The sequence below is a fragment of the Lucilia sericata genome, unplaced genomic scaffold (genome assembly GCF_015586225.1).
Source record: "Lucilia sericata isolate MDLA Ls3-8-SP2 unplaced genomic scaffold, ASM1558622v1 Contig000067F_arrow, whole genome shotgun sequence".
NCBI classification, from domain to species: Eukaryota; Metazoa; Arthropoda; class Insecta; order Diptera; family Calliphoridae; genus Lucilia; species Lucilia sericata.
The window spans coordinates 668,206-696,120 of record NW_023994101.1 but is presented as its reverse complement, the minus strand read 5'-3'; the positions used below and the strand labels follow the sequence as shown (position 1 = coordinate 696,120).

Here is a 27,915-nt window from a genome sequence, read left to right as displayed (position 1 = left end):
GCCACTGACATTTATTCGTAAGTATATGTGTGACAATGTCATATATATTACTAACTAACATCTTAATACATTTATTTAAGAAATTGCAAATGTATTTGTTAGACAATATCTAAGTATAAGTATAGTCGGTGGCTCTGTGTGTCAAACTTTAGAATATTAAATAAAAATTCAGTGTCAACGGAAGTAATATTTCTTACAGACAATTACTAAAGATATTTAGACAGCAACAAAAAAAAACACATACTCAGATACATTCATATATTTTTCAAATGAATATTAGAGAAATTATAAGCAGGAGCAGGTCTAGTTCAGTTTTCCAACGTTTATTGTAAATTAAGAAAAAAAAGACTACTTTTATTAATTAATAAAACCATAATATAAATTTACTTTCTTTAATTGTAGTGGTGTGTTTGGATGTTTATAGTTGTATGTATGATTTTACTAATTGTTGTCTTGTTTCCAGCTTAAACTTGAATTGATTTACATTCAAATACTTTTCGTATCTAATTTGTATTCATGTGTTTGTAGATTGCGTAGGCTTTGCTGAATTTAACATACATTCAATTTAAAATTTGGAAAATTTTTATGCTCTTTTTGAGGTATTTTTTGTAAAGATGATTTGAATGATTTTCCATGTGGAAAAAAAATTAATTATTATTATGATGTTTCTTACTTTCTCTCCTCTCCCCCAAAATGATCTAGTTAGCATTTGCTCACATGTATATAATATTCTATTTACATATAAATTAACTTCTTTGTGCGTGGCTTAATTGAAAATTATATTAAGTGGGGATACACAGAACGATCGTATGAACTATTTTGACCTATGGATCTCTTATCTGATAGAAATGTGTATAAAGCTTTCTATATATTGCATGAATATCTGCCAAGTCGGCTAAATCACAAAACCTCAGATACTAATAATGATGTGACATCAAAAAGCTCTAACTGCCGAGTAGCGCTTAGACGAAACTGTTGCGAAGTCGAACATATAGAAGACAAAAGATTCAGCAACCTGATGGTCTATACGTTACGACTTTTTATAGCTATAATAACATAGAACAATGAGAGGTATAGTAGCAAATGTAGCAATCTCCATTTATGTAAAAATTAACCAAATAATGTCATTTGACGCCTTAATGCATTTAGCATTCTTTTTAAGCAAATTTGTGTATAAACAACCTCTTTGGGTGACACCTAAACCTCCCCCCCACCCCCTGGGACATGTTTCCTTCATGAAAGACCCTCATCTTGGTGCTACCAGTACCTCTAGTCCGCCGGGACTATAAGCTGGTCCTTGTATGATTTGTCATGGGGTCTAACCAGAGAACCACACAGTCTAGAACTAGAGGTGGCCAGTTGCGTGCAGAACTTGTCCTCGCTGGTCAGTTGACTGAGGTTCCTTAGGGATCCACGTAGTGTTGTTGCGGTTAAAAGACTGATGAACGGTGAAATCTATATATTTTGGATAAGTTCGGTGCTGTTGTCGATTAACAAGAGATATCCCACAGAGTTGTGACTGTGGGACTAAGCGTTGGAAATGAGTTGGTGTTAATTGTATATGATGCAGGATGAATGCAGGAGTATACGGAATTCATCAGCCCGTATACCTAGGGTGAGTCTGTAGTATTTTGTTCTCTTATGAGTCGAATAAATGAGAAGTATGCAAGGTTGAATGGTGATGGATGAAAGGTATCTTTTACAAATTATACCATTGAATTTTCCTTCTTTGTCCATGTATGTTCAGAGTAAACTCTGTTCATACTAGAATTACCACAGAATGTCACTGTGAGAAGAAACAAAGTCTCGGCTTATTCGTACTTCGATCTGTTTAAGTAGAGGATTCGTACTTCGATCTACCGGTTACGTCACCAGGTGCTTTCTAAATGTGTCTTCAAAGAATCTACACAGATCTTATAGAAACACAGAGTGATACCGGGTGCTTTATTGTTCCCAAAATAGACCCACAACCTTTATATTTTTCACATACTGACAGATAATCTGATTATTGAGAATATTTTGTAAGATTTTTAAGGAATAATTATTCAAAACTAATGTTAAACAATTTCCAATTTACCTACGCACTTTATATACAAACAATGTATATCACTGCTACAATTGATGACATTTGGTACTTTGACGCCATCTGACAAAAAAAAACGAATCGCAGCTTAATCAGGAATTATCACTGATTAAGAACGACGCATATGGACAACGTATGAGTGCGAGCTTTACAATTCAGCCATAAGTTCTCTGCAACGCTCTGCTTCATAAAGCTTAGCAGCAATCGTCTCTGTGTGACTTTAGACAATCATAATTTTTTTTTATTTTATTTAACTTTAACTAAATCTACTAACAACAACACTAATAAAATAAGTCACAAATTACATTTTTTTATTATATGCGAATACAGAAACTTTGTATGGTTTGTATGTCCGTCCATATTGCTATATGTCAGACTGTGAGTAGTTAGTGCAGCTGCGTTTCAAATTTTTGCTACGACAGCATCAGACAGTATGAGCTCGCTCCTCTAAAACTAAAAGGCGACTGAGAAAAAGTGACCAACGTTTGGATTTAGAATAGCAATTGTAAAACATTCATACAATTGAAATCGGGAAGCGTTGATCATTCGTTTAACGGTGGAGTCCTGAGTAGCACGCGAATCTCGGTCTCAAATAATTTATTTAAAGAAAAAAAAGTAATAAAAAAATATAACTACAAATTAAGACTTAAATAAAGCTACTTAAAGAGGGACTTGCGTAATATCATTTTATAATTGTTTAATAAAAAAAGAAAAAAACATCACAAATAAAACTCCTTTAAGTGTTTTCTTAATTTATAATAAATATTTAACACTCGTCAATACTATAAAAACTGATTCGAAGTGTTAAAGTCCGTTAGAGGTTTACGTTTGACGGATTATCGTCCGCAACGCAGTAGTCATCAGGAACGTTTACGTATTAAGGATCTATATTTTACCTTCAAAATGCCCACGGTTGCCGAAGAGTCTATTGATGCTTTCCAAAACTACTATGCCCGTCCACCAGAGAGACCCAAGAAGAAGTCTTTCAAACAAATGGTTTATGATCCCGAGACAAGTGAATATTTTGGCCGAACCATAGAAAGCTGGGGTAAGTAATTTAAATTTAAAACAAATTTTCAAGAATTTTCTATAAGTTGCTTGAAAAAATTCCTTTAGTAGTTTCCGTTGCTAATCTATTAAGATTTATATTCACATCTTTTGATTATTTTTATAAGACATTTTTATTTATTTTTATTTGCCTGTTCAAAATGTACAATTTGCTACCGTCATCCATATATTTTGAACACCGCACCCCCTTCCTCCCTCCTCAAACGTTTTCAGTAAGCGAAATATATCTACATATGTGTTGATTCAGTTGTACTTATATGTTAGTTATAGTGTTTGAAATGATATCAATTAGATAATTGTATCTCTACTGAGATTTAAGTGTGATTTTCCATTACGTTTGTGACACTGTGACCTCTGTTTTGAATTTAGTTTTTTTTTTTTGCTTAAATGCATGTAAACGATGTCTTTGTATGGGAATATAAATGGATGGATGAGTGTGCGATTTGATGAATTTGAAAATGTATACTTGATGATTATGTAATTGAAAAGGAATTATATTGCTCAAAAAATATTACTTAGTGCACTAAATAAGATAATGTCAGCATAACAATATTTTAACTTATAGGTCAGATCAGTTGGAATATAATGCAATGTGTTTCAAACATCACAGGATCTTCAAGAAACTGATCTCAAAATAAATTTTTGGACCAAAAATCTGCAAAAATAAATTTTATGTAAACATGAATATTATGAGGATCGGTGCATATTTCCTCTGCACCCACGTATAAACCTTCAATCAATAAATAACTTAAATATATGGGAACCAAGTTAAAATCAACTTATATAAATAACAACAAGAGTGTCATGTGTTATGCCGAATCTTATATACCCACCATCAAACCGTATGCCGAAAATATAAACATCAGGATGATATTTGGAATGGACCTTATATGCAGGGGGGTAAGGTCAATTATGGACCGATCTTCAAAAAATTTGTCTTTGAGAGATTTTTACTCGTAAGAAACTTTCCTTAGTCGAATTTTATCGCTATCGTATTTTTTATCCAGTAACGAACGTTAAAGACATTTTCTGAAGGAAAGCTTATATGGAGTGTAGGGTCAATTATAGACCGATCCTTATAAAATGTGCTACAGAGATTTTAGCTAGTACTTATGTCAAATTTCATCGCTATACTCATGAATTTTAAGCCATGAATAAGCGTTAAAGTAATTTTCAGAAAGGGTCCTTATATAGGGGGGTTGGTTAAATTATGGACCGATCATACTAAAATTTGGTATTGAGATTTTGGCTCGTATGAAACATAGTTGTGTCCAACTCGTATTTTTAAGCCAGTAATGCGCGTTAACGTCATTTTCTGAAATGGGCTTTATATGGGGGGTAGGACCGATTATTATAAAATTTTGTGGAAAGCTTCTGACTTATATGAAACTTATTTCGAGGGGCCACTTGTATGGGGGCTATGCGAAAACGTAGACCAATATTTTAACCCTCTAGCTCTTTCCGTTCGGACTCTATCATGTTTTCAACAGACAGACGGACGAACATGGCTAGATCGTCTTAGAATTTATTAAGGACCCATAATATATATACGTTTGTGGGTCTATGACCAATATTTCGAAGTGTTACAAACGTAATGACAAAAACAATATACCCCCGTCTTTTTTTGTTCGTGGGCATAAAAATAAATCGCATTTTGTAAACAACTCCTAGAGGGTATCATATAGTCAAACATGCCTTATTTGTTTCATTACATTTTCATGGTAAAACCTTGAATCAAGATATCTGAGTCTGCGCCCTTTTAGAGCAAAGCAATCTAAGTAGGCATATTTAAAGTTGTAAACAATTTATATATATGAACCACAGAATCATGATTATTTTTTTAAACAAACAAGAAATATGAACTTCTCACAGTGTGATCGGTCACATTGATAAAATATTAGATGAAAAAAACAAAACAATACAATATATTTTGAACAGATATTTATTTAAAACTATTTATTTGGATAATGTCTGTTTCTATTATACCAAATATTTGTGTAATGTGAACATAGTATATCTACTTTTGCAAAATTTTAGAAAAAAATAAATATTCCACTCAAAAAATAAATCTTTTGTTTAGAAACTAGGGTTTTTTATTTGCACAATCAACAAAGAGTAGTGTGAAAACAAAAAAATCCTTTAAGGGTGTCAAATAACATTCTTTAGCACAAACTAACAAAATGCAAGCAATAACAAACCTACCACAAACACATTCACACACACACACATGCAGTGTGTACAGTACCTGTTCGTAAATCTATTTCAAAGCAAAATTTCATATACATATTCCCTAAGCTACCTGGATTAAGGAATATAATGAAATTGAATATAGAAGTAGTTAACAACCCTTAATATTACAAATTATAATGATTCTTTTCATAGTTGAAAAAGTACTAATGCAAACTGAATTTAGTTCAATTTAGTTGATTTGAGTTTTTGTTAAAAAAATACTCTTGAGTTTTGTAAATAATGACAACTATTGTAAATGAATTTCATAGTGAGTGATTGTAACTGTCACTCAATTAAAGTGTTATAATTTTAAGAGCTCTTTGACAATTGACATACAATACAAGAAAACTATGAATGAATGAGTATTGAAATGTTTGTAAATTTTTTATAAACACGTTGTATTTTACAATTAAACAAATAAATGTTAGCATGTAAATGTATCTGGGCGATAAACAAATAACAAAATATGTGGACTCTAGGAAAAGCTATTAATTTAGTAAAGAGTAGACTAAAGGGTGGGGTATGTTTTATAAAGTAAATTATAGTAAATCTATTAGTATTAGTATTTAATTATTGCACTTAAACTTTTAATTCAATTAATATGATGTGTTAGTGTTATTGTTAGTTCTCTTAAATTCCCTTTCTTAACGATCTTGGCTTGAATAGATTTCCTCATTTAACTCTCTCTGTGCTCAGACATACCCTATTTTGTGTTTGTCCATTGAGTTTCTCTTTAACTCTTCTTTGAGTGAATTTATTTAATTTTTGTTGTTGTTATTTATTTGGCTGTATCCATTAATTGAGAATTTGTTTGTATTCCAAGCCATGTATCGTTTAGATACTGGTTTTCAGTATAGTATTAATTTTGAAACGCGCTAACGAAGCACTTAAAAGATTCTTTCAGCTTGTGTCTGTAAAAAAAATTGTTATCGTTTTTGTTTTGAAAAGCTTTAAAAGCCAGTGTTTATTACTAAAAGTTCTCAAACAAATTGTAAAAATATTAATAAAAAAACATATTTTATAAAAATATTAAAAATTTAACTTAAAATAAAAGAAATTAACAAAAATTTATTTACAAAACTCTACTATTAAAGCCGAGTTTACAACACGTTGCCTAAAGCCATCTCTGTCTTACCTTAAGAGTTTTAAACTCTACGAATAAGGTGTGGCTGGCTCTTTTAGCCAACTGCTTAGAAAAAATAAGAAAAGAAATTCCCAAAAATTTGGTTTTCTGAATACAAATATCAAAAGAAAACAAACAATAAATAAATAATATACAATTGCTCAAGAACACAACAAAACCTAAAAAAAAAAAACTTAATTATTGTTCATGCGACATTTATTTATAACTTTTTTTTAAGATAAAAAGCAAATACTGCTTAACAAAAACAGCCAACAAATTAATTCAATAATTTTGTAAGTTGTTGTACATATTTTTTTAATCAGCAATTTTTTCGAATGCACATTTCGTATTAGTGCATTGACTTTCGGTTTCGGTTAATATTTGGCAAATACATACCTATAACAACCAACAACAAATACAAATTTACAAAATACCTAAAACAACATAATTTTTTAAAATATGGCCATGGCAGCAATATTAATTTTTCCGTGTAAAAATTTCTAAAAGAAAACTTTGATCAAAATAGTTGCTTTAAGGCGCGCGATCGTGTGTGATCAGAGTTAGCATTTTGTTAAAGTTTTTAACAAAATCAAAACTAATTAAAATTTTCAATAAAAAAAAAAAATAATAAAAACTATAAAAATAAATATGTGTAAAAATAAAATTTTGTAAAAATTATTGAAAATAAAAATTACATAATTTAAAAAAAAAAATTCAAATAATTAAAAAATATAATTTTTACCAAATATAGTGATTACATAATATTTTTTTCTTATTTTATTTATAGCTATTTTCAAAATCATTTATAAATTATAAAATTTATTATTAAAAAAAAAACTAAATAAAGAAAAAAATTTATAATATAATCATCTAAATCCGTCCTTTATTTTGGAATAAATCATATATCAAATATATTTAGTTATTATAATTATTCAACATCAAAATGTCAAAATCACGACCCATGCATCATGCCAGTATTGAAGAGTTCCAGGTGCGTCGAAAAGAGCCCTTCAATTTAAGCACATTTTTATATAATCCCGAAAAGGGCACTGTTATGAATCGAGATAGAGCTTCTTGGAGTAAGTTTGTTAAAAATAATTATTAAAATTTTCAAAAAATGTTCCCTAATTTATAAGAGAAATGTAAAAGCTGTTTACTAATTGCAATTTTTCCTTAGTATTATAGAAACATTTAACCCTTAATTGACCGTAATTTTTAAATCCCTCAAACTAATATAATAACCCCAAAGAAATCAGTTCCTGAATACTGAATACAAATATTATGCCTTGATTCCTAATTGCATTTAAAGGGATTTAATCATGTAGACAATTATACTGATGATATCTGATGGTTCCCAATGATTCTGGCCACTTTATATAATGATCTATGAATGTAATTATCACCCAGTTTGCTGGTCGTAATTCTTTTGAATTTTTCAATCAGTGGTCTTGAAGGATGATATATCTGGAATGACATCGCTCCTACTATATTTGAATTGTAGGAAGAATGTTTCAGCGCTTCATAGTCCTCTCCATTTGTCTTGATTCGTTCGATCACCTTTATACATTTGAGCCGGTAAACCAGTGTGTTTACTTATTTTACTTATTAATTCAAAAGAGGCTTCTCTTCTTTTTTGATCATAACCCTTGATCCATTATTTCAAATGGCCGTGATGCACTAGTCAATGTTTTTAATTCAGTACTAGTTTCATCGAACGGTTTTACAATCGTCAGGTTAACTTCCGCATTTCGCTGTTTTAGATTTAAAGTTATCAGCGCATATCGTCCTAATTGCCTTTTAGCTGTCGGAAAACATATTAACCTCTGTGGGCCTTGGTATCCGTAATAGAACTGATTTCTGACTGGAAGTTTTGATTAGGTGGTCGGTAGTGTTTTAAGAGTTTTTAGTGCAAATCACTAGACCCGTTTTGTCCCTCATAATAATTCTATTTTAAAATTTGATAGCGCCTTTAAAAGAGAAAATAGAGGGAGGCTAGAAATAGTGAAGTCCAATATATGTCAAAAAATGGGTCCTTAATTAACCAAAATCTTCCGCGAAGATTGAATCACACGAATTTGCTTTTGTTTAAAGTTTTCGAAAAGTTCAGATACTGGCAAGATCACTTTTATTACAAGCCATGAGTTCAAAAAATTTCCATTGTACTCGTAAATTTTGCAGACAATTAAGTACTTGTTGCAACATTAAAGGATTAAACATAAATATTAATAATTTATTTAAATGTTTTTTCGTAAGTTTGCATAACAAAATGTCATCAATTGTCCACGAATAATAAAATGTTTTTGTGTCTTACGTAGCACAAAAAATTGTATTTATTTTTACAAACATTACGTTATTTAAAAGAATATTTATGGGCAGCAAAATATTATGTTTAAACGTATGTATGTATATAGAGTAGATATTGTACGTCTATGTGCATTATAGAAAAACTTAGCCTTGCGGGGTTTTGTTTATGGTGATCATCATCATCATCATCATCAATTCATATATACACATGAATATGTCAAATAATTGGACACAAATTGGGGCACATTTGGTTTGTTTCGGTTAGTTAGTGCATTAGAGGTCTATGTATATACATACATATGTATGCACATACAAGAGTATTTAGAGATTTCGATAAGTAGTTGGGCACAAATATCGTTTGTCACCCTACCCAGGCTTTTCCTCGAGCTGTTTTCTCACCGTTCATGCTAATTGTGGCAATTATTGTAAATAACCAAAACCCAGTAGCAGGCAACAGCATCAGCATTAGTGTTTAGATTTGTATGTATGTAGCATTTGTATATGCAACAAGGCGGGATAGTAGATCACAACCAACATGAATAATGAATGAAAATGTTAAAGAGTCATATACTAAATGCACTAAATTTAAAAACATTTTCAAATATTTTGATCTTGTGAAATTAATTTTAAAATGTAAAAATTTTTAGTTTGAACATGGTTTATTATTATTGAATGTCATTACGCAAATGTCGAATAGTATTTTAATAAAAAAAATCCCACAATACTAAACTAATTAATAACAACTAATTTAAAAAAGAAAAAAAATTAATTTTGTCAGTACCCTTTCATTTAAATTAATTTACAGGTGACTGTATTCTAGGAAATTAGTGATGAAAATCTTAATATAGGGACAGGGTTGGGATGTATTTTTTAAAATCAGAATATCTTTCTATAGATTAAATGTTCTCAGACTAGTCTATATTATATAGGATTAGTCTACTGGCTAGTACATAGTATAGTCTATGCATTAGTTTATATATATGTCTATATACTGACTATTTATTAGTTACTCTGTATTCTATGGACAACTCTACTGTCTAGTCTCTGAACTAGTCTATTGTCCAGTCAATGCAGCAGTCTATTGTCTATCCTATTGACTAGTTCTAGTCAATAGACAAGTATATTTTAAAGTCTATGATAAATCGATTGACTAGTATATAGGCTAGTCAATGGAATATTCTGTTGACTAGTCTATGGACTATTGTGTTGACTAGTCTATTTACTAATCTATTAACTATTCTACTGGCTAGTTAGACTTAGCTAGCCTATTCAACAGAATAGGCTATGGACTATTCTGTTGACTAGTCTATTTACCAATCTGTTGACTAGTCTATTGGCTAGTCTATGGACTATTCTATTGACTAGGCTATTGGTTAGTCTATGAACTATTCTATTGACTAGTCAATGAACTAGTCTATGGCCTAGTCTATTGGCTAGTCTATGGACTATTCAATTGACTAGTCTATTGGCTAGTCTATTGATTAGTATATTGACTAGTATATGAACTAGTCTATGGCCTAGTCTATGAACTAGTATATGGCCTGGTCTATTGGCAAGTTTATAGACTAATCCATTTGCTAATCTATTGACTAGTCTATTGGCTAGTCTATGGAATATTCTATTGACTAGTCAATGAACTAGTCTATGGCCTAATCTATTGGCTAATCTATTGACTACTCTATGGACTAATCTATTGGAAAGTCTATGGTTTATTCTATTAACTTGTCTATTTTCAAGTCTATGGACTAATCCATTTACTAATCTATTGACTAGTCTATTGGCTAGTCTGTTGACTATTATATGCACTATTCTATTGACTATCTATAGTACTAGTCAATGACCTAGTTTAGTATATTGAGTCTAATAATCACTTTATTAGCTAATATACTTGTTAATAGATTACTTAGCAAAAGTTAGTAATATAAAAAGTACCAAATATGTCGCTATTAATAGGTACTTAAAAAAGTACAGTAATTCCAAAATTTCCATCCCTGTATTCAATTGTTATTAACCTGCATTCGTATTAAAAATCGGAGACGCTTTTTTTTTCTGGAAACAAAGGAATTAACAATTACTCATTCTGGTTTAATATGGAATACCTAAACTACATGGTCTTCTACTCTTACTACCGCTCTCTTTTAAAGTTTCTCTCTAAGTTCTCTCTAAAATTGTTCATTAATCATTGTTCATAAATTTTACTCAATTACTCACCTGTTTACCACCTTTAAGCCAAAGTTAATAACTCATAATATTTGTTTACAATTCTGTTAAGAAAGAGATAACTATATAATGAAACAAAAGTTGCCATATTATTAAAAACTCAAAATATGGCAACTTTATTTAAAAACAACAGTAAACACTTTATAAACCAGAGTAACTTAAACATGGCCACATTTCGTTATAAACGATAACTCTCTGTTTATTTCCCATTTCCTAAACACTTGCTTTCCTTTCTTCAATACAAGATTTTTAATTAATTCTTTTTATGGTTAACCTCTACAAATTAGCTGAAGCCAGAAGTCAGACACACACTCAGCATGTACCCCCATTTATTAAGCAAACAGACAAGGCAGTGACAATTAAATTATATGTACGAGCAAAGAAATTGTTCATGTATGCAACAAATAAACAATAATTTTTTAATAAAATAATTTAATCAAAAAAAGAAACACAAGTATTTGATCTCATTATAACTAAAGCCACAATGTTTAGTCATTTAAATGTGTCATATTGGGAGCATAAGTCGACTTAGTGGGCACTCTACTTTAAAACTTTTTCTTTTCAATAAATTTTAATTAATTTTAAACCTTATTTCTTTTATACTTTCAGCAAAAATTGGTGTTTTCTATACAGCATTTTATGGAGTTTTAGCGGCGCTGGTTGCCATCTGTATGTGGGCTTTCTTTCAAACTTTGGATCCTCGCATACCAAAATGGACATTGGATGGTTCGTTAATAGGAACAAATCCTGGTAAGTAAACGAATTCTACTTAACAACACTAGACAAAAGATAATCAAATCAATCTTAAATTTTCTCCAGGCCTTGGTTTCAGACCACTTCCACCCACAGATAATGTTGAAAGTACCTTGATCTGGTACAAGGGTACCCATCATGAAAACTACAAACAATGGACAGATGCTTTGGATGAATTTTTGGATGGTATGTTAACGTTAACGGTTCTAAAAATATTTAAAATTTTTTACAATTACTTTTATAACTGATAACTATGTCAATGTTAATAACTATTTAAAACAAACACTTGATATTTAATATTAAACTATTAACTGTAACTTTTATCTATATAAGATTTTGACCATGTGTTTTCAAGTGCTGTGATTTTATTTTTGATTTAAATGTAATTTTTAATCTTTAATATTTGTTTTCATTTTAACCCTATAGTTTACAAAGTACCCGGTTTAACACCCGGTCGTGGTCAAAACATTTACAACTGTGACTACAATCAACCACCACCAAAGGGTCAAGTATGCGATGTGGACATTAAGGCCTGGTCTCCCTGTACCAAAGAGAATAACTACAGTTATCATAAGAGTTCACCGTGTGTATTCTTGAAATTGAATAAAATCTATGGTTGGATACCGGAATTCTATAATGATTCCTCTGATTTGCCAGAAAATATGCCAAGAAATCTAAAGACCTATATTGCTGATGTACAAAAGAATCAATCACACAAGGTTAGTAGTGGGGCGATAACTACAAGTTAAACTTTTTAATGTAAATTCTTTTATTTTCCAGATGAACACCATTTGGGTTTCATGCGAGGGTGAAAATCCTGCTGATCAGGAGAATGTGGGTCCAGTAGATTATTTGCCGGTACGCGGTTTTCCCGGCTACTTTTATCCCTATCAAAATTCAGAGGGTTATTTAAGTCCTTTAGTGGCTGTACATTTCCAAAGACCAAAACGTAAGTGTAGAATATTACAAAGTTCGGGTTACATTGCTCGAGATTTACATATATTATAATCAAAACTAAGTTTAAAAGTTTTAAGTTTTTTTATGACATAACTTCTCTTTTAACTATGTAACATGTATAAAAATGGACCATGATGAACTAGGTACACATCTGAAGAATAAAGTCAAAGTTTTGCTTCTGAAGAAAAAATCATCAGAATGAGGCCCTAACTGATCGAGTAGTGTTAACACTAAATGACTTCTATTCTCATGACTTTCCACATCTACAAGTCAATATTATTGAGTAGATTTTCAGAAGAGGGTTTTTAATGGGAACTTGGGTTAATTGTGGACCGAACTCTTTAGAATTTGAGAGAGTGATTTATTTGTTTTTGTTTGTTTTTCCCAATACCTTGATTTTCAAACGTTTTATTTTCTGTAAGAGGAGTTGTATAATGGGTCAATAATGGCCGATCTCTTTGAAATTATTTTGTAGAGAAACTTTTAAATGGACCGATTATTCCCAATTCTGGTCTATAGCTCCTTCCTTTTGTCGTGTTTTCTGGCAGGCGAACGGACACAGCTATATCGCCTTAGGATCTTATAAGGACACTAGATATACCTCTATTTATATATATCCCAGGATATCAAAGAGATCCTAAGGTCTTTTAATATTAAAAAAATAAACCAACTTAATAATCTCTTTCTCTTTTTCAGGCGGTATTATTATCAATATTGAATGTAAAGCATGGGCCCGCAATATCATACACGATCGCAAGGATAAACTGGGCTCAGTACATTTTGAACTTTTAATAGACTAATATGTGTCTCTTTTGAAAGCTTTTTATTTATAAATTTTTAAATTATTTTTAAATTTTACCAACGAACAATTCAACAAACAAAAATAATAATACCAATACTTTCTGTTGCGTTTAAGCACAAATTTCAATAGTTAGAAAATATGATAAAAGATTTTATAAAAACTTATTAAACCTTAAAAAATACCAAGCACAGTTTTATTAATTACAAATGAAATTAAAAAAGAAACAAACGAATTAATAAATTAATAAATAATTGTTGTTACTTTATTTTAAAGTAAACTGCCATTCACCAAATATTTAAACACACAAACCAATTCAATTACACAAATTACTATTTATAAATATAATTATTTTTCTTTTTTTTTAAATATAATTTCGAGTGTATAAATTGTTGTTGCTAAATGAAGATAAAGTTATAAAAAAAAAACAATAATTATAAAATAAAAAAAATGTTAAGTAAAGAAAAGAATCTAACTGGGCATAAAAGATATAAAAAGATGAGTTGTAGCTACAAGTACTAAGTAGTTGAGTGTGTGTGTGTAAATTTACCCCACAAACTATAAAAAAAAAAATATTAATTAAATATAAAGTTATTGTATATTTAAAAAAACACTATGACTATATAAAGTCATATAATTTTGTTTAAATATTATTAATTTAACTACTACTATTATTTCTCTTTCTCTCTCTCTTGCTTTTAAATGTTTAAATTTTAAACAAACTAAAGAACGAAAAACAAAATAATTTAATTTATAAAAAAAATTAATATTAGTGTCATGAAAGCTTCTAGCAATGTACAAGTTAGTTTAATCTCAAACCGCTCAAAAGCCCCCCAACTTCCCAAACGGAATCTTCCCAAAAGTAAAAAACAAAAGAAACACATCCCCACCCTTTATTATATAGCATATTACTGCATACATTATTATGACGATAAACCAATTCAAAGCTAATTTTGAATGTTTTTTAAAATTAATAATAAAAAAATATGATTTAATTTTTTTAAGTTATTAATAAAAATTTAACAAAACAAAATATATTGTCAAATTGTTTTAATTTAGAGAAATAATAAATTTAAGTTTTAATTAGGAAATAAAAAGTATTGAGCAAATTGAGCTTTTGCACTAAATTTCATTAAGCTTTGAAAACATTAAACTGATTTTATAAGCGGAATGAGCCGATTTTAATATCTTTCTCTTTTTAATACATATATATATAGGAAATACTAATAAATTTTTGTTCATTGCTAAACTTGCTTTAAGCTAATCAGGAGAAAAGCTTAATTACAAAACAAAAAACTTTACGAAAGCTTTTCCTAATTGATTTAAATCGAAAATGCTAACAAAATTTTCATACATATCTCCAAATTAACTTTAAGCCAATCTTGAGCCAAAAAAGCTTGATTACAAAACCTATTACTTTTCGCAAGCTTTTTTCCCATAATTTATTGGTGAAAGCTTAAACTGAAATTGATTTTGTTAAGATTATAAACGTACCCGGATCAGCTACGATCCGTACAAGGAAAAAGTACAGAAGTTGTTTTTATACCTTTAAAGAGATTTCAGATTCAGTGGAGATGGAAAAGTGATCATAAGATTTATATATATATATGTATATAAAACTTCAAGCTCACCCTTAAACTAGCTTTAGCCAATCTTGTTCCCTAACAAAAAAGCTTCTTTACAAATCAAGAAAAAGAAAGCTTTTCCTGATAATTTATCTCTGATTTGACCTAAAGACAATTAGCTTATGATCATAGATGCACCCGGATCAGATACGATCAAAATCTGTGACAACAAGGAAAAAGTACAGAAGTTTTCGGATTCAGATTTCTATATGAAATTGCCAAGGTCAGTAGAAAAAAGTATCGTTACCACAGACATAACCATAATTTAATCATTTTTACTAAATCGATATAGAAATCTTCTTGGTTAAGACGTTTATGATGTTATGGGTCAAAAAGTTAAAAAATTCCAGAAATTAGGAAGACAATAATCATTTTAAGGAATCTTTGTGATCAAAAGAAGATACATTTTGAAAAATTCTTCTGGGGTCAAACTGCGACGATCAAAATCTTTGATTAAATGCTGTTGATATTTCGATCAACAATATGCTTTCTGTTTTAGTCACATATCAGGTTTCTTGACAATATTGTTAACCCAATGAGAATTATAAAGATTCCTTGTATGTGCTGTACGTTACAATTTAACAGGTATAATTATGTTGAACCGACATTTTAAATTCAAAGTAGATAGGAAAAGCAATTTAATTCCGAATTTCTCGTTTCAAAAACACTCTACATTAGCATCACTCGCTTGACCCATTAAAATCAGTAACAATCAAATTTGATAATAAAAATACCAAGTACTTAAACACGTTTAATAGTCGTTGAAAACAAATAATTTTTTATTACGTCTATTATTCAAAATCGCCAAAGTAAACTCACGTTTTGATAAGACGACAAAAAAATCATTGCTTATGAAGAAATTAAAGGCAAAACTAAAACATTTCTTTAACCTAAGGTTAAAATAACTTCTACATGCCGAAAAAAGTAATTCTCATTTTGCGGCCTTGATATAAAAAGAATTTTTTATGATCAGAATTATAAACCGAAAAAAATATATTTAATTACATCAGTAGATATGGTTTCAAAGTTGATTTAAAGTTCAAATACATCGATCTAGTGAAATGAGGCACTATTATATAAAAAGCTTTCATTGCTTTGACGTAAAAGTGCATAGCATCAATTCAGCATTACGTAACATTAAAAACAGACTGTAATCAATGAAGCAATCATACTTTGTGCTTAAGAAATGAGCTCAGAATAAAGTTCTTAGTAAAACATTTCTAAAACTTTTTTATAAAACAAAAAATGAGACCCTAGCTTTTATTTCCTAAAATCCGTAGAAAGCTGTTAATCAATCAATATTGTACTATAAATTATTTACTAAACACAACTTACCTAACAAAATTACGCCACTTTGACCACACTAATCTGCACCTAAACCTTGCGTAACATTTTCAAAAACAACTGCCTTCTTTAAATACATAACTACTCATAAAAGTTTTTAAAAATGATAAGATACTGTAAAAAATATCTGTTTTTTTAATTCGTACATAGAATAATGTATAAAATCAAAATAAATAAAAACTAAATACAATACTAGTTATTAAAGATAAAAATCTTGGAAAAAAATCTACGTAAATCTATAGACAAGGTACTACTTGGCCAAAAGGAAAAACGTATATAATTTTGAAGGTTGGTTACTTATTTTAATATATTTTTCCAATCATTTTAAAATTTTTAAATACCATAAATAATTTTTAATTAATTTATTTATTTCTATCAGCAGTTCGGGAGGAAAGTGTGACGTTATATGGTTCATAAATAGAAATTTATAAATAGATAATAATATGGTTCTACTTAAGGCGTTGTGACAGTCTCAGGCCTTGCGATATCAGTGACATCAGCAACGCCAAATGTTTTAGATTGATCTACTAATGACGTTAAAGAACTTATTTTTAAAAGTATGTATTAGAGCTTTTATCACTGCATGTCACCATTGACTACTTAATAGATTTTCAAATATTTCCATGTATTTTATTCTGAAAAATTTCACCTTATTTGTCACATCTTAAGATTTTATGTAATAAAATTTAAATAAATAAAATTTCTCGAAAAAAAAGACAACAGTCAAAATAAAAAGAGAAAAACAAAGAGATAAAAAAAATTTATATACAAAATCATGAACAAAAATCCACTTAAACTGTTTATAATGTTTTTTCATAAAAATTAAGTATTCCTTTGAATTCTCGACGAATTTTAATGTGCTGCAAACTACATATGAAAATATTTGTATTTCAAATTCCCATACCGCGAATATGAGGGCACTAAAACAAATCACGTAACTGTAATTTAAATGCTGCAAGGTCGAACTGTTAATACACTGCATACAATTTCTGATAATAATTGTTTATGGTGTTAAAAAAAATATTATTAAAATTTGAAATTTTTAATGGAATTGTTTTAAATTTTTGTTTGTTTAAAAAATTTTCATATTGCAGATAATATATGTACATGTGAAAATTTTCAGTGGAAATTTATGAAAACAATTGAAAACAAAGGAAAATTTCAAAATTTTATTTAAATGACTAATTTTTATAATTTTCCTACCCTATAAAGTATATATATTCTGGATCCTTATAGATAGCGCAGTCGATTAAGCCATGTCTGTCTGACTGTCTGTTGAAATCAATTTTCTGTAGACTCCGGATAGCTTCGGGATCCAAATCTTCAATAATTCTGTTAGACATCCTACGAGAATCAGCAAAATCCGTCCATAAATAAAGGAGATATGAGCAATAAACCGAGACAACCTCTGAAAATTTCATAAAAAAAAAAGAAAATTTTTTGCATGCTTCCATTAAAAAGCAATAACAACATTGCTTATTGAAAAAAACGTATGTTTGGACATATGTTGGTTTCATTGCATTTTGTATTTTGTTTTTTTTTTTTTTTGTTTTGCTATTGCTAACATAGAGTAGGTAGAGTTGGGAAAATATGAAATAAATTGAAATTTTATAAAAATTAATTTTAAGAAAGAATTCTTGTTTAAAATAAATTTTAATATCCAAAATCAGCCTTTCCCGCCCCTTAATATCGCCACCCTAAAATATCGCCATAATGATATTTCGATTCCCATTTATATAAATATTGTTCATAAACTTTCAAAATTTTACTTAAGTTTAATTCCTCCCCTAATTACAGAGTATTTACACACAAATCAATTAATTTACAAATATGCATTTAGACTTTTAACTGCAATTTTCATGGACTGCAAGAATTTCCAACAAATACGCCACAACAATAACTACTTAAAGTTTACAGGACAATGAACAATCGATTAATCACGCACTACATGCGAAAACCCAATTAGTTACAATTTGTCTTGCTCTTAGCAGCAATGGTCAACTAAACAGTAAAGTAAATTTTCAAATACAAATTTCTCTAAGTCCTTATAAAATTGTCTTCTATACACATTAAGTAAAAACATTTAATAGTTGAAAAAAAAAATTAAATTCATTTCGCACTGTGCTAATTATTTGATCTCCATTGTATAGTACTAAAACAATAAACATTTTCCATCCATCATTGCAATGAGTTGGGGGGGTTAGATTATCTGTTAAATAAATATCGTTCATCCAGAATGTCTACAATGTCAAGTCTATACAAAAACGACAGAATTGTAGTAAAATATTTAACATCTGATATAGGTCTACTCAAATTCGTCATCATAACTTTGTCATAAGACACTTAATCAATTTATATAGTCTACATTAATTATTTCTATCTGTTCTATCAGTCTGTATTTTAAAACACATGAAATACCGAAAATTTTCTTATCAGTATGAAATGAAAAAAATCCGAATAGGAAGTTATAAATCAAAATGACTTTAGATATTTTTGAGTTGTTAGGTCAAAAATTCAGCTTGTAATTATTCAATAATGTCACAAATTTCATCCAACAAGAACAATAGAAAAAGTGAAAAATATTTTCAACATACTTTGATGTAAGTACGGACTTGAATATTTTTGGAAATTAATGTTTTTGGAACCCTAACATCTACTATTATTCAGCTGCCAAAAAAGTATTAAACATTTTCCAAGGCTTGGTATGAACTCCTTTAACCTTATTATTTGGCTGCATAGGAAATCAACACTTTTTATATTAATTTCACACTAATATAAAAGTTTTTGCATAACTAAATTTGTTAAACGCATAAATTAAAATCTATAAAAAAGGGGTAGATAACCTCTAGAAGAAATATGACACGTTTAGAATAAGTACCAGTTCTAGTTCAGTTTTAGTTTAGTTCTAGTTCAGTTCTAGTTCAGTTCTAGTTCAGTTCTAGTTCAGTTCTAGTTCAGTTCTAGTTCAGTTCTAGTTCAGTTCTAGTTCAGTTCTAGTTCAGTTCTAGTTCAGTTCTAGTTCAGTTCTAGTTCAGTTCTAGTTCAGTTCTAGTTCAGTTCTAGTTCAGTTCTAGTTCAGTTCTAGTTCAGTTCTAGTTAAGTTCTAGGTCAGTTCTAGTTCAGTTCTAGTTCAGTTCTAGTTAAGTTCTAGGTCAGTTCTAGTTCAGTTCTAGTTCAGTTCTAGTTCAGTTCTAGTTCAGTTCTAATTCAGTTCTAGTTCAGTTCTAGTTCAGTTCTAGTTCTGTTCTAGTTCAGTTCTAGTTCAGTTGTAGTTCAGTTGTAGTTCTAGTTCAGTTCTAGTTCAGTTCTAGTTCAGTTCTAGTTCAGTTCTAGTTCAGTTCTAGTTCAGTTCTAGTTCAGTTCTAGTTCAGTTCTAGTTCAGTTCTAGTTCAGTTCTAGTTCAGTTCTAGTTCAGTTCTAGTTCAGTTCTAGTTCTAGTTCTGCTCTGGTGCAGTTCTAGCAGATTTTAATTCAGTTCTTGTTCTACTTAAATTTTACGTAATAGTTACGTATTAATTTCAAATGAAATTAAAAACTTAATTACATCATTTAAATGTAGTGCATTTAAATCTGCATACTTATAATTTAAAAGTTGCGAGCACGAGTTTATCTCACAGAAACATTTATTCATGCTCTCATATATTGATATAAAAACGGTAAGTGTGAAAAATATTCTAAAAATAATAAAAACGTATTAATAAGAAAAACACAATTATTTTATTTAAACGCAAAATAAATGCATAAAATACAAGTAATGAATTGACGTAAGAATTCCTTATAAACTGACAACAATAATGCAAAAAATATTTATTCGTAAACAAGCTTAGCAGAAAAGTATCTGTCTGTACTTTTCATAAACAGTGATATTTGTATATATATTTCATAATAAATTAAGTAAATTATGATTAGTAAACTCGAGGAGTTAATAAAGAAAGCGTGCCCCATTAGTATTGTTCAATCAAATTAACAAATAAAAGATTTTAACATACGAATAAAATATCAGCATTAATAACAATTATAAGCGAACTCTAGCAATGATATTTGTTAATTAATAAAAGAAACTAAAAGATATCGCACTTATTTAACAAATAAAACTGTTAAATTTAAAAGAAAAATAAAATTTTGTTTCTATATGCTCGAATTGAAATTATTCCAAAAATTCTGCCACAGATTCACACAGACTCATATTTTTTTTAGAGAAGTTTGTTTACATTTCTTATCAAATTGTTTACAACATATTATATTATTTTATTTTTCTTTCTTTGTCTGCTTTTAAAATTTGCGTGAAGTCAATATAAAATTCAATTCAATGCAAACAGTAGTACAAATTACGTACGACATGCTCCACAACAAGTCATAAAATCTCACAGATGTTTTCTATATAATTTTTTATTCTTTATTTTTATTGTCTTGGGGATTTTAAAGATTTTAGGTTGGCAAGAGAAAAATCTCTTAAAAGTATCTTATAGATACTCTTTTGAGGTTTTGTAGCTAAAGATTTTATTTTAAATTTGTAGAAAAGTTCTTGAAGAGTTTTCTCTACTCTGCAGGTTTGTTAAGAGTATAGTTCTCTTTTTCGATTTAAAAACTAGTTTAAAACAAGATTTCCTTTGAGCCTAACTTGGTTATAAATCACGACTTTATTTTAATATACAACTCTTTTACATTGATACTCCCTCAAGCCACCAACAATTTAAAATAAAATGTCTGTATTTTGTAATGGAAAAACACACATTTTTTATTCAATATTTCAAAATAGTCATTTAAAACAGCCAACTACAAAACAAGAGCTTAACAAATTAAAACACAATGCAAAACTGGTAAAACAGGAATATTTTAAAGTTCTAAATTCATGTGGTATAAACGTGCTGCAAGTTTTTTATTACCTTATACATCTAAAAGGGGATTTTTTTACAAAGACGCACTTGAAATCTTTACACTCGAAGAAAAAATTAATAATAACTGAAACTATAGTTTCTTTTCAATATATAGATGTAAGTCTCAAAAAGCTCGCCCTGTCATGCCTTATGTAATGGAGAGAGTAAGCTTCCCATTAGGTTTATCGCTTACCCTCTGGCTTACAAATCTGATAAAAATCAATAGTTTTCCAATGAAAGTATTAATAAATATTCGATGATGCTTTAATTCTTGATTTTCATATCCACAGTGAACCTAAATAAACTATTCCCATTACATCTTAATACAACTAATAAAATCTTATACTCTCCTTGATGAAGTCTCAAATTACAGACTCCATCAGCAAACAAACGGACGGACAGACAGACAAACAACATTAAAGTATAACTTTTGTATTATTATTACTTTCAACTATAATCTGCTAAATCTTAAAGAAGACACTGATGATAATGTGCAAGAAGTCTTACTATAATTTAATAAAGACCTCGCCATTATCGTCATTATATCAACAAGTACAAAAAAAAAAAATAAATGAAAAACATGAAACGTATGCCCATCAACATGTTAAAAGGAACGAAATGCAATGTGTAGATTATGGATTGTGGACAAAGTGATTCAGAAGTATTTAATTAACTTTAACTGCAATTGCAATGTAAATGTGAATGTAAGATAATACGACGACTCATCTTCATAGCAAGAATATGTGGTATTTATGATCATTGGACAATGTGCAACAACAAACAAAATTTGAACCTATCATTAGGGGGAACCCTCAATACACTTGCACAAAAAAGGCGGCTTAGGAATAAACTTAATTTCTAATTTCTAGTTCAGTTCTAGTTCAGTTCTAGTTCAGTTCTAGTTCAGTTCTAGTTCAGTTCTAGTTCAGTTCTAATTCAGTTCTAGTTCAGTTCTAGTTCAGTTCTAGTTCAGTTCTAGTTCAGATCTAGTTCAGTTCTAGTTCAGTTCTAGTTCAGTTCTAGTTCAGTTCTAGTTCAGTTCTAGTTCAGTTCTAGTTCAGTTCTAGTTCAGTTCTAGTTCAGTTCTAGTTCAGTTCTAGTTCAGTTCTAGTTCTAGTTCAGTTCAGTCCTAGTTCAGTCCTAGTTCAGTTCTAGTTCAGTTCTAGTTCAGTTCTAGTTCAGTTCTAGTTCAGTTCTAGTTCAGTTCTAGTTCAGTTCTAGTTCAGTTCTAGTTCAGTTCTGTTCAGTTCTAGTTCAGTTCTAGTTCAGTTCTAGTTCAGTTCTAGTTCAGTTCTAGTTCAGTTCTAGTTCAGTACTAGTTCAGTACTAGTTCAGTTCTAGTTCAGTTCTAGTTCAGTTCTAGTTCAGTTCTAGTTCAGTTCAATTCGAATCAAGCTCTAGTTATGTTTAAGGAATACCCTAATAATTTGTAATGGACACATGATAGCTTTTTAGCAGAATCCATTGTTCATATTTAGTTATTATACTTTGCGGTAAGTTTTTTATATAAATTATCTATTAAAATCTTCATTCGTTGCTGAATGAATGAAGCAACCAGTTTCGTTATTATTTGAAAAACAAAACTAATAGAACAAATTACAACAGCTTATCTCAAAGGTTACTAACCCAGTGTCAGCATGATAATATAGATGTAAGAACATAAATAAATGTATTCTAAAATCACTTTGTAAATATTTTCCAACTTTTAGAGACAGAATTTGAAATGATGTTTATTTTAAAATGATTTTCATCTAAAATTATTTATAGGCTAATATTGTCTTGAATATATTATTTCTTGTTTTTGTATTTATTGTGTTTTTCATATGTATCTAAGTAAATACATGTTTGTATTAATTAATTGTATTTATTTTATTCGGCAAATATTTTCAATAATATTTTTATTGAACTCCACCCCTGTTGGCTAAACACAACTGTCACGTGAGAAATTCAAAAACACAATTAATTTTCATTATCACATTAATAAAACAATTTAGACTCTCCCAGGAATACAAGAAATTTATCATAAAAATTTCAAAAATAACTGACAAACAACCTGAACAAATCCTGTTGAAAATTAATGTTCCAGAAAGAAAAACAGTTAAATGTTAAAAGAATTATTTACTTAAATTTGCTCATTGAAATTTAGATCAGATAAAATCTGGAAGTAAGACATGTCAGACATCGATGTACATACGAGTTCTGACCCGGAAATAATCAAAGATTTAAAATTTTGAATTTTAAATAACAAAACAAAAGCAAATAAAATATTTTACAAATTTACAAACATTTCATTTAAAATTCAACTAAAACCATGATCATTGACATTTATTTATGTGTAATGACAATGAAGGAGATAGAGATGGACGGACGGATGGTTGCAAGGGAATAGAAACGGCTAGTTTAATGTAATGGGTGGGTCTATGTAGCAATAAATGGTTAGATGAATAGATAAATTATAAATTATTCTCGGTCACATATTGTCATGTAGTTTTTTTTTAATTTTTTGCAATCGGAAGCATTAATTTGTTCAAATTAACAGTTCCGAACAACTAGAGCACAACATTAAGGCTAAATAGTATTTACTATCTGTTTTAGTTACATCTGTTAGTTTCCCAAGTATTTAGTTACTAACTAAAACTATATTGTAAATTACAACATAAATTCTTTGTTTATAGTAGATTACAACAAACAATAATTCAATGTAAACTTTTATATACAGTTCATTATTTTAATTTTGAAAATTTGTATGAAAAAAAAAACAAGAAAATATCAAAACAAAACAGTAAATAAATTGAAATGCATTCATAGTCTAAAATTCAGACAATCAACAAAAAACGAGGGTAATATGAAAATTTCTTTTTTAACTTTTCTATTAAAAACTAATAATTTGAAACTAGTCAAACCATTTCACTTTAGAACCCATAAACAATTTTCTTTTTGAAAAATTGTCGAAATATGTATTGTTGTAAAGCTTACATCCGAATCGAAAATATAGCTTTTCAGATTTTTCAATTCTATAATCAAATTTCTAATTCGACTTTTTAAAAGCTTTTAAACTTAATATACTACATAAATAAAATAGAAAGCTCGACATTTTTTAGTACTGAAAAGGTCCATATCCTTATTTGGGCCCAGTTATATTACATTAGTTCATATACATACATATGTACCTGATACAGAATTTCTAAATAATGTCAGTTAAGCTTCTTCTAGAACACCTTCAGATGAGTTAGTTTGGTTTTTCAAAAATATGTAAATCTTTGAGTGAATTTGCTAACATTCAATTCACTTCTTTCAATAACACTTTTCAGTCCACCCTCGTTTGTCAATTCACTGAAACCTGCCAGACAGTTTACTTGATTTGTTGTTATTTATTTATTACTTAATGATAGTGGTAATGATTTTGATATTCTTTATACATCTGTCATCTTATTATTCAAAAAACTATATTTTTTTGTTCTACTATATTACAAATATGAACAACGTCTGCCACGTGTAAATATGGCGGGCAGGCTGTTACTGTTCCATTAAGAAGGTTACAGACAGATTTTTATTCAAAAGATTTTTTAATAACAACCTGTTTTCTTGATTATTATTTGTTGCATTTTATAGCGCTCAGGTTGTTTTATATAAAATGCTAAACAAAAGTAATAATTATAAAAAACAAGTAAGAAATCATAGTTGGACGAGGCCGACCATATAATACCCTCCACCTGTTACAAAAATAAAATGTGATTTAGTTCTCATAATAAAAGCATTTAAGTTGAATTGTACCTTGCCCATTTATTGTTGAATAAAATTGTGGACATTTAAGTCAAATTTTGAAGGGGGCTTTGCATAGGGGCTACGGTCAAAATTCACGAGGGTCATCAATGCTAGTATAGAACTTGGGTTTGCCGAGATACGAGTATATTAAACATAATTATGAACTTAAAAACACTATTCGCCGGGTTTAGTTGTATGGGGGATAGGTGAAATAATGGACCGATGTTAACCATTTTCAAGAGGTTTCGTCTCCGGTACCATAGAATATCATGTGCCAACTTTCATTGAATTATCTTCAAATCTGCGACCAGTAGTTTGATTACAAGGTTTACATGGACGGACGGACATAGCTAAATTGAGCCAAAAAATGATTCTAAGCCAATTAATATACTTTAAGGTGGGTATAGGACCAATATTATTATGCGTTACAACCATCAGCACAAACCCAATATACCCTCCCCACTAAAGTGGTGTAGGGTATAAATATCAGAACAGAGCGTTTTATATATACATAGTATATAGTACAACCAAGAGAATTATATATTCAAGTAAAAATTATGATTTACTTTAAAAACATTTCATACTATAGGTTTGATTGAACACCTTCAGAAAAATTGACAAAATGTACGTATTTAACTCGATTTTTTTTGTTTGTTTTGAATTTTCAATTATTTATTATGGTTGCTGGCAGTATTTAAACATCATTGTCTGTTTTGTTTCCAAAAAAAAAACAACAATTAAACATATAAATACATAGTAAATAATTTAAACGTCAAAGGCCTTTTTTGTTAAACACAAAATTTGGCATTCAATTTTTTGTTTTTTATATTGGATAAAGCGTACGTATAGTGTAGCGTACAATTGCTAATTTACTGAGTAAAGCAAAACTACACACTCTACATTATTACTCTGCACAAAGTAAAGTAAACTTAAATTAAAAAAAATACTCAAACTCGTAGTAAATACAATAAAGTACAAAAAAGTAACACGTATTCTGTGCATGCGTCTGCTAATGTTTTTAGCACTTTATAATAAACAACAACCACAAAAAATTCCAACAACAGAAATAATTCTGATCCCTCTCACTGCTTGGTTCCACCACTCTTTTTTTTACTTCTGCTCACACACATTAACTTACTCCCCCACACACCAGGCAACCAACCCCAAAATAAATATTTCTACCGAATATACATATAATGAAAAGCAACAGTTTGGAGTAGATCCAAAAGACAGATGGATGTTTGGTGGAGTCTCGTAGTAATAAGAAAAATACAAAGGAAACATACAAGTTGGGAGAAGGGGGAGAAAGCAAAGAGAAATTTTGTTAAGAGAAATTTAGAGAAATGTTACGCATTAGAGGTTTATATAACACTACGTTCGTGTAAAAAGTTGTAATGTTTAATGGAAGATTTGTAACATTAACTTTTTGATAATTTCCCTAACCCCCGATTCTTTTGGTCTCTATATTAGGAGTTTCACGACAAAAAAAATATGTTCCCGAAAAAATCTGTCTCATTGTTGTGATAAATAGAATATCTCCCATTTGATGCTGAGATTAAGTTACTTACAAATTTTGATTAACGATTTGATTTTAATCTGATACTAATATTAAAAAAATATCAACAGTATAGACTTCTAGATCTGGGATTAAGTCTAGAATTCATAGAAAATTGTTTTTTTATTAATATTTTTTAAAAATCTTTTATCTTTATGAACGATTAACTATATATACCTACCATCTAAAATTATGGTCTATATCTCTCATAGACCCCATAAAGTATATACATATATTCTGCGTTCTAGATGATCTTGAGTATTTTGTTTAACAATTGAAGGGCCCAGATGAGAGTATATACATAAGTATATGTATATTATCACAGCGTAAAAAACACATATAAACAACCCATGGCTGTCAACAGGTCTGCTTGTAAACACAACTTTACAAAATTAATTATATAAACGTAATAATATAACAAGTCCGAAGTTATAGTCGGCCTTGGCCAACCATATGATTTCCTACTCCAATGATTATGTTACAAATTTTTATTATTTTTTTTTTTAACAATAAAGTATTTATAAAAAAAGAGCTTTTCTAAAAGAGCGCTAATATGGCTGCAGGGGGTTAATATGGTCCTATCATTATACATTTTTGTAGAGAGATTTAAGTCTACATCAGTTATTTATGTAGAATATGACACTTGTAAGTGAATTCAAGTCATTTTGTGAAGGGGACTTTGTATATGGAATAATGTCAAATGAGGCGCGATCATTACGAAAATCAGCAGTATCATTAAGACTTATATACAACTAAGTTTTGCCTATTTTTGAAGTGATAAAAGAACATTTAACATATTTATGAGATCAGAGGCCCAATTCGAGGGGTACGGTTATATGAAATAATGGGCCGATTTTAAACATTTTCAACAGACTTCTTTAAATGAAGAGTATGTGCTAAATTTCATCAAATTATCTTGAAAATTGCGATGTGTAAAGTGCGCACAAGGTTTACATGGATACCGGACAGACAGAAGGGCGGACGGACAGACGAACATAGCTAAATCGACTCAGAAAGTGATTCTGAGCCGATTGGTATACTTTAAGTGTGTAGGACCAAATTCGGACTATTTTCAGAATTTTTAAAAAAATAAGTGAGGAGTTTATATTACTTTATCTTACACAACTCACCACTTTAGTAAACACTGTCACAGCTACACAACCACAAAATTTAAGAGCTTAATTTTTTATAAATGTTCTACTCTTTATGTTCT

At 29.4% G+C, this 27,915-nt stretch overlaps 1 protein-coding gene across 3 annotated transcripts; it reads left to right on the top strand.

Moving 5' to 3' along the window:
* The first annotated feature begins 2,516 nt into the window (after window positions 1–2,516).
* LOC119616321 (sodium/potassium-transporting ATPase subunit beta-2) lies at window positions 2,517–14,569 on the top strand. Of its 3 annotated transcripts, none has more exons than XM_037972676.1 (7): window positions 6,863–7,062; window positions 7,291–7,582; window positions 11,637–11,777; window positions 11,847–11,966; window positions 12,207–12,499; window positions 12,561–12,729; window positions 13,434–14,569. In XM_037972676.1, exons 2-7 carry the CDS (start codon window positions 7,447–7,449, stop codon window positions 13,535–13,537), a joined length of 963 nt encoding a protein of 320 aa, XP_037828604.1. In that variant the 5' UTR covers window positions 6,863–7,062; window positions 7,291–7,446; the 3' UTR covers window positions 13,538–14,569. The 3 variants fall into 3 exon arrangements, with proteins under 3 accessions (XP_037828602.1, XP_037828604.1, XP_037828603.1); XM_037972675.1 differs by having other exon boundaries at window positions 7,033–7,155; XM_037972674.1 differs by lacking the exons at window positions 6,863–7,062; window positions 7,291–7,582 and adding an exon at window positions 2,517–3,131.
* Window positions 14,570–27,915: the final 13,346 nt, after the last annotated feature.